This window comes from Rhamphochromis longiceps, linkage group LG2, assembly GCF_057381845.1.
Source record: "Rhamphochromis longiceps isolate RC_006_pf linkage group LG2, R_longiceps_female_GT1.1, whole genome shotgun sequence".
Classification (NCBI taxonomy): Eukaryota; Metazoa; Chordata; class Actinopteri; order Cichliformes; family Cichlidae; genus Rhamphochromis; species Rhamphochromis longiceps.
In genome coordinates, this window is record NC_140558.1 from 29486791 (window position 1) to 29494862 (window position 8072).

Below are 8072 nucleotides of genomic sequence, written 5' to 3' on the forward strand. Positions count from 1 at the left end.
ATTTTATTACTTAATATTTCAGCCTCTTGAGGGCCGCTCTGCTTACACAGACCGTCATGTTTGCCTTCGCCAAAGGTCCTGCCTTTGGCTGCACGTGTCAATTTTAGAAGCCTAAGGAGGAAGAGAAAGAGCAGACAGGAAAAGGATGAGGAAATGGAGAAGACAAGGCTGCATGACAGGACGGAATAACAAAAAAGAGACTAATCCACTTAATGACAGGTAGTGACAGAGTGACTCTTAATCTTTTGTAGGCGAACGCACCCTCCAGAGCAGAAGTTGTCACCTTGACCCATTCTTTGTCCTCCCGTCTATCCCTCTTTCTCACGTTACCCCTTTGCCCTAATCTCTCATTCCTTCTCTTCATTTCTGTCATCCTCCCCTCCCTCCTCCTCCTCCTCCTCTTTTGCCCTATGTGCTGTGCAAATGGGCCGACACAGACTGCGTGCAACACGTTGATCCTTTGCAGCTTTTTATTGTTGCTCAACAATCACTCCCTCCCTGTCATCGCTTCATCCACCAGGAGTGGCACGCTGACATTTGGGCCAGCATTTCAGGTTGACTTCACGGGCCTGTGAAAAGCATATACACCTAAAACAACCTCTGACATGCACAAAGTAATCAATTTCAGGTAATAATGTGTTCCTGTTGATGATATCTGGCAAGAGAATGATTACATTTCCAACTGCTGGCGTGCGCACTTCCATATTAGTGTGGAAACTACCCATTGTTGCCTCTCAGCAGAGCAGGAAGCACCTTTCACAACAAACCTACCCTCCTTATACCGATTAAATCCAGTGCAGCTGCCGTAGCATCTGATTACTTCAGTCTATTTGGCAATGACAAGAAGGCAATGGAGCAGTTTACTTATTAGCTTTAGATCATTTTGGCAAAAGTTAGAAATAACTAATATTTAATGTTTGAATGTTTCGATAAATGAGCATAGTAGTCCGCTCCACAGCCTTTGATTTGGCTACTTTTTAATGCTACTGTTTTTCATGTGTACCTCAGAATAAAGCGGAAGTCTTACATGTGTGTGTGAACCAAACTTACTCTAGGAAAATCACAGCCCCCAAAAACAATATCAAACACAATAGGCTTGCTGGTATTTCCCACAAGCGTCTGGCATGCAATAAATTTTGCCACTTCTAAAGAATCTCGGCCAACCTGCGAGGAAATGCCTTAAAGCTCTGTGGAAAAATAATCTCCTCGACTCTCTAGGAATAAAAAATAACTTCTAAGGGCAGGACAAGCTCAAAGTGTAGACTCTGCGGAGCTGTTTCTCAAGCCCAACAAGGAAAATTCATGAGAAGTGCAGTGCTGATGGCTGATGATGGGCCACCATCCTGGCCATTATTTCCTGGCTGGGGTCCACGAGGCCACCGAGAAACAGAACGCAGTGAACTCCCTTCTTCTTCTCTCTCAGCATTCTGGCTCTCCCGCCTGCGATCAGGCCCGGGAATAGCAGCTATGTGAGCATGACTGCACGACACTATTTCTGTGCGCTCTGCTACTTGACATTGAGAGGCCGGGATTAGGTGGCCCCCCACTACTGTAAATGAATAGCTCCCGTCACTCACACACGCACACAAACACATGTGTGTGCTTTGTAAATACACATATGAATCCCCCTGAACATAAAAAAATGTGACTGAGAAACTGGAGTTTTCTGCACATTTTCACCTTCCTGTAAACGCCACGTGAGGATGATGAAAGCTGAAGTGCTGTTTTTCAGTTTCTCAACAAGTGGTATGAAGAAAGTTGCATTCTGAATCAGGTACCATGCCCTCGGTGGTTCAGTTGAACATCTGTCAGCCACCACCACCCCCTTGTGCGAACATGAGCTCCCCACAGTATGCTGCTTATTCAGTCTATATGGAACGTATGGGAATCAGACCCACAAACGGTGCTGAAAAAGATCACATAACAAACATGCATGTTTTGCTGTGGATTCTTTTCTTGGTAATGGTTCGGTTAACCCTTCAACCCACTCAGAGTCAGCTCTGAAGCATGACTGTACCACATTCCCACTTACACAGACACACACACTGCCAGTGTAACAACATCTGTGTAGGAGGTGACTTCAAGGGAGTGACTAACATTTGGCGGGGCCTCAACCTGCCTTTGAGTCCAGCTGGGTCTTTTGACCGTCCTTACCTCCATTAAACCTGTGTGCGGCATACATGACAGCATTGCTGCATCCTGCTATTTGCTGTATGTGGTCTCTCTGAATACTGTGGTATTCGGGGGCTGGTCGAGGCCTCAGATGTTGTGCTCAATCGCGTGTCTTTGAGTGCGACATCTGTTTCAGCTGCGTGAGTAATGGTGTGTGAGGCAGTGGCTAAACATCAGGTGTTTGCCGTCTTGCACATCTCAGATCTGTTGCCTTTCTCCTCCCCCCCACAGCTGGAATGAGTCCTGTATGTATCATGATTGATCTGTCAGTGAGTCTGACGATGCTGTTGTCATCACATAAAAAAAACGACTAACGTCTTCACTTTCCTCACGGCTCGCTTAGACAGTCTGGCATCAGTTATTTGTTGAATTGTAAACGGTGGCACGCACAGATAACCCCAATTACATATAATAACTGAGGAAGGATTTTTGATTCAAGATCTATGAGCACTGGCTAAAAATAATAACAGCACCAATGTGCAGGATACAGGTGTCTCAGTTTAAAGCGACTGCTCACACGCCAGAGACGGGAAATAAAAACATGATGTTTGCTTTAATTGCAGATCCTGAACGAGCTAGAAGAGCAACAGCGGTGTTATCGTTACTAAGACAGGCATTAATGCACGGTCCAACTCAGGAAGCAAATGAATGACTATAAGTTTGGAATAATAAAGATTTAACCCTGCGATAGACTAGCTATCTGTCCAGGGTGTACCCGCCTCTTGCCCTGTGACATCTGGGATTGGCTCCAGCCCCACCATGATCCTGAATCGGATAAGAAAGCGGGTGGATGGATGGATGGATGGATGGATTGAGAAATAACAGAGAAACTCCAGAACTCACATATTGAGATGTTTATTTATTTATTTTTTATTCTGCTCTGAAAAGAAAATCACAAATATAAATCACTTCAAAATTGCAGGATTTGAATGGATAAAGCACTTGAATTCACATTGTTTTTCCTTTTTTCTTGACAGCTTAACAGTTTCTCCTCTAACAATGATAAGACATAAACACAACATATTTATACCCAATTCTTTCTACAGTGCATTTCATATGTGACTCCCTTCTAAAAAAAAGAAAAGAAAGAAATACAGATGTTGAGAGCACAGTTCTTGTGGTGCTTATAATCAGTACATAGCAGTGTGCCTAATGATCAGCGTTACCTCTGAAACTGAAACCTAACGTGAAGTAACGGTCCCCGAACCTGCAGGATAAAGCCGGGTGGGGGGGATGGGAGAGAGTAGGGCTTTGCCCTCCCTCATTACCAATACTGATGTGCCTTTGAGCAATTCACTGAACCCACATTGGAGCCACTTAGTGGCTGACAGAAGAGACTGGTTGCCCCAGGGGCAGTTTCCAGGTGTGACTATGAGTAATCGTGAGTGTGGTCAGTGTTGGAAATCATCTGAACCATTGGATCATTAAAAATAATATCAAATAAAATAAAATCTCGCGTATTCAATGATCAATTTATTAACCACAGTGCTATTGATCATCTAGTGAGTGCCAGAATTAAAGTTTATGCCATATTTTTCATGAAATACTGAGCTTTTGCTTCGTTTGCTTCTGTTTCATAAATAAATAGCCTCGAATAAGAAATATAAAAACACTTTTTTTTGTTTTATTTTAAAAACTGCTAAAAGGTGGTTAAAAATCTCCATAAATACAGTTAGCTTAAATAAATAAATTAAAATTATAAATATACCGTTTACTGTACACACACAAGAAAAAACAAATCAACAAAAAAAAAAAAAAAAAAAAAAACACGTGACGGCATTGAGCAGGAAAATACAAAATGTTGTCTTTTGAGAGAAAGAGAATCCAGATTGAGCTCTGATTGTTGTTAAAAATCTCAAATAATTTCAGAGACAGAGTCAAGACGCATTCCTCCTCCTTCCCGTTCCTCGTCGCCTGATTCTCGACACACCTCCTCTGAGCGGTTTAATATTCCAGTTCCAGACCGGGAGTTTCTTCTTCTGAAGCCATCAGGAATACATTCACGTGCCCACTCTTTATTTGAACGGCCAGCAGAACATTGGGCAGACGTCCTTCTGTTCTCTTCTTTGCGTACGTTCAATTTATTTTCCTTTTCTTTTCCTCCGGGACCTCCTGTTGCTGTTCACTTTTCATTTTCAGCTGAGGTAGAATTTCTACATCTTTGCCTAAAATTAAAAAAAAAAAAAAAAAAGGGGGGGGAAATGAGTGAAATCTAGTCGCACTTGATAGCGGCTGATGTCAGTCGGTGTACGTGTTTGTAGCCCTTTCCCTAACCACTCACCTCTCTTTGTTGCTTCAGTGGTTGGATGCTGACCCTAGCTTCACCTTCTCCTCATTCTCTACATCATACTCTCCCCGCTTGTGAAACCTGGAATAAACGAAAGGAAGCTCGTTCAGTCTTCTACGTATCGCCTCGTTATTAGCTAAGATCCTAACCTGTGCATGGCTGCGAGTGCGTGCCGGGCGTGTGTTTCGCTCACCTGAGCATTAACAAAAGTCCGATGATGGTGAGGCACAGAGACGACAGCACCACCGCCACCACCGCCAGAGCTGTGGTGCGGTCGTAGCCCTCTCGGGACTGCGATGGCAGCAGGATAAACTGACACCTATCGCCGGAGTAATTATGGTGGCACCTGCGAAGAGGACGGTGAAGGGAAAACTGTTAATAATTGATCGACTTGAGGTGCGCATGATGTGCAGGTAAACAGAGAGCTAAATACTCACACGCATGATGGTTCACGGAGGTCTTTCAGGTAAGTGCAGGTCCCGTGAATGCAGTAATCTTTGTACTTCTTCAGGCAAGGATTCCTCTTCCTTCCCTTTCCTTTTCCCCTCTTCTTTCCCTTTCCTCTCGTTGTTTTTCCCTCAGTGTTTTCAGCTTCCAGGATGGTAGAAGGATCTTTGGGTTTGCTTGACATGGCAACTAAAGTGAGAAAAAAAAAACAAGACCAACAATTACATGTACTGTCTTTGTTAAAAGCCACTTAAAAGCACCAATTTAAGACATTTTTTAAGTGCCTTACCTCTTGGCAGCTGCAGTTCATAGTCTCCAGATGTGCCATCTTCATACTCTTCATAATAGTAGTAGTCATCATCGTACTCCTCCGCCTCGCCATCCTTGCTGTAATCTGCTGTTGTCGCCCTCACGCCCCGGTTCTCCTCCTCCTCTGCTCTCCTGTCTCTGGTTGTGTCCAGGAGGCTGATAACAGAGGTGTGCTGCTGCTTGTTGCTCTGGTAACGGTCTACTGCAGCACCGCTGGCCAGTCTGGACATCACTGAAGGAGCAGGAAAATCAAACGTTATGAATGAGGTCCTCTTTTGAACATATATACACCACAAAAAACAAACAACAAAAATCACAATCAGAAAACTCTTCCTCTAGGGGACAACCAGCAGACAGGTTAGTGCATCAAGCTGGGTGAGCCTTCTCGGGCAAGTTGAAACATGTTGTACAGGAAGAAGCTTCAGGCAGGATTTTTTAGGGATGCAGTAATTACCCTGCTGTTCTCTCTTAGGAAATACACCGGATCAGACATTGTCCTTAGGGATTGATTGAGTCAATGCCCAGCTCAGGATGCACTCAAAAGGACGCCAAATTTTAAACTGAGTGACTGAGTTTGACCCGCATGTTTAATGTCAAACAGACTTTCTGAGTTACTGTCCTCAAATTCGTGGACCTTGAGATATCGGCCTGGCACACAGCCTTCCCCCCTCTGTATCTCATAACACACGCACAAAATGCATGGGCAGACAGTTAGCTAATGTCAGGCAAGAATATGAGTTAAAAATAAATGTATCCAGTTACATAAAGCATGCTCTAAAATAAGAGAGATGACCCCATTAGCTCCTGAATAGGCTGGCATCATGAAAACTGTTGCCTAAAAGATTAAGTTTACACGACATGTTATAGCTCGGTTATTATAGAGAGGATTACACTGACAGCCAAGAAAGAGAGAGAGACACACACACACACACACACACACGCGCGCGCGCGCGCGCTCTAAGTGATCCATTAATGAACACAGAAGAAACACTGGTTAAGTTGCACAGGCACATGAAACGTACCCAACGCGTGAGCCAGCAACAGCGCAACAGCGAAAATCCTCATGGCTTCCAGTAGCTTTAAGTAGAAAAATTATTTAAATTAACAAAAAAAAAAAATCTAAAAGTTATATTCCGTCCACCTCTCAGTATTCCTTCCTTTTTTTTTTTTTTTTTTAAATATGCTTTTTCTTTTTTGTTAATAGAACTCCTCTCTTCTCCTCGCGTCCCTGCTGCCGCTGTCTCCTCTCCAGAAAGACTGGCGACTGAAGCTCACGAGCCTTTTAGCCTAGATAGATATCCCCGCCTCCTGGGTGTTGCCAATAACCACAAGAGCATGTTGCGGCAATTAATTCGTATTTTAACTCAAATTATCCATCATGTTACTTGGTACTCCCAAAGATAGAAAATAAAATACAAAAACTGTCGGGAAATTAAAAGAAACAGGAAACTGAAACTTAATTTAAAAAAAAACAAAAAAAAAACCAAAACAAAACTAATCCTTGGTTCCTTTTGTACATATTGACTCATTCTTTCTGTCTGAGTGCCGTCATAGGGTTTGGTTGTGTTTAATCCAGGTAAATCCGGTGGTTAAAGCAGTCACAGATTTAAAGTATGCGTGTCACAGAATCAGAAGTCCAAATATTAAGTAAGATACATTAACAGTCCATACTTACATTTAAGCAAGATAATTCAACAGCGAAGCTGTTGAAGAGGAGGACAGGAAACGTAGTACTACATGACAAAATATACAACTCTGCAGTAAAAACTGGAGATCAGATGATGGGCTTCACTTTGGCTCCAAGTATTAAAAGCGCCTTTAACGGGTACGAAATGTGAGCGCCACCACGTGGTCAAGGATTACACTACACTGTTTAGGTTCAGGTAGTTTCCAGAGTTAGAAACAAGCGAAATTAACTATTTATTTGAAAAATGTTTAACTTTGACTTACTTTTTTTTTTATCAGCTTTACAGTTAGTCGTGTTTTCAAAATTTCACAACAGACATTTCAATACAAACACCACTTCTTGAAGGGCAGCTGGTTCACAGTAATGTAGACCTCCCAAATCTAAATAAAGAAAGGCTACAAAGCATCATCAGGCCACTGTGATGCCAAAGGTTACTAAAACTTAAGGCCTTTCCTGTGCGTTTCTATTTTCACTTTGTTTTGTGATAACACACGTTCTTTTCAGTTATCTCCCTGCCTTCCCCTCTTGTTTTTTTTATTTCAGGTAACTGCAATCAACTACAATGTTTTTCCACACAGACTTGGGTAATTTGAGAAGCGAGGTGATGAGGTGGTTAAAACTGTCAACTCACAACGTGAAGGTTCTTGGTTCCCAGGGCTTCTTGTCTGTCTTACTTCTCTCCATGTACTCCAGCTTCTTCCGCAGTCCACAGATGTGCAATTTAGGGTTAACTGATGATTTTAAATCGACCATGGATAAGTGTATAGCATAGTGCTGCATAAATGTATGTTTCAAATTGCTTTGAATGGTCAGTAAGTCTAGAAAAGTGTTGTATAAATGCAAGTGCATTACATTACATAGAAAATCTACCATTACTCCTCTAAGTGCAAAAGGAAGGACGGCAAGCTCCTAATACGTTTATTCACTGCCAGTTGATCTTTTTACTACTGGTGTCATGCAGTTCTGAGGTAACAACAATTATTCACAAGAAAATTATCTTTTGATTGCAATGTGAAATTCTCCCTTCAGCTCTCAAGTGCAAAAAATACCATCAATAGGTTAATAGCACAAGTGCTTCAACTGGATTAAAGTATAGTCTGACTTCATGGATGGCTGTGTTAACAACATTCTTAGAATTAATAATTAAAGTTGGAGTCAATTTAAAGCAAC

The 8072-nt window shown here is 42.4% G+C and overlaps 1 protein-coding gene across 2 annotated transcripts; it reads right to left on the reverse strand.

Annotated features, from left to right (window-relative positions):
* Nucleotides 1-3011: 3011 nt before the first annotated feature.
* On the reverse strand, nucleotides 3012-6482 carry hbegfa (heparin-binding EGF-like growth factor a). Of its 2 annotated transcripts, XM_085421792.1 has the most exons (6): nucleotides 6238-6482; nucleotides 5196-5447; nucleotides 4897-5095; nucleotides 4653-4805; nucleotides 4454-4540; nucleotides 3012-4337 (listed from the first exon to the last, which is right to left on the reverse strand). In XM_085421792.1, exons 1-5 carry the CDS (start codon nucleotides 6278-6280, stop codon nucleotides 4468-4470), a joined length of 720 nt encoding a protein of 239 aa, XP_085277918.1. In that variant the 5' UTR covers nucleotides 6281-6482; the 3' UTR covers nucleotides 3012-4337; nucleotides 4454-4467. The 2 variants fall into 2 exon arrangements, with proteins under 2 accessions (XP_085277918.1, XP_085277926.1); XM_085421800.1 differs by lacking the exon at nucleotides 4454-4540.
* Between the last annotated feature and the right edge of the window lie 1590 nt (nucleotides 6483-8072).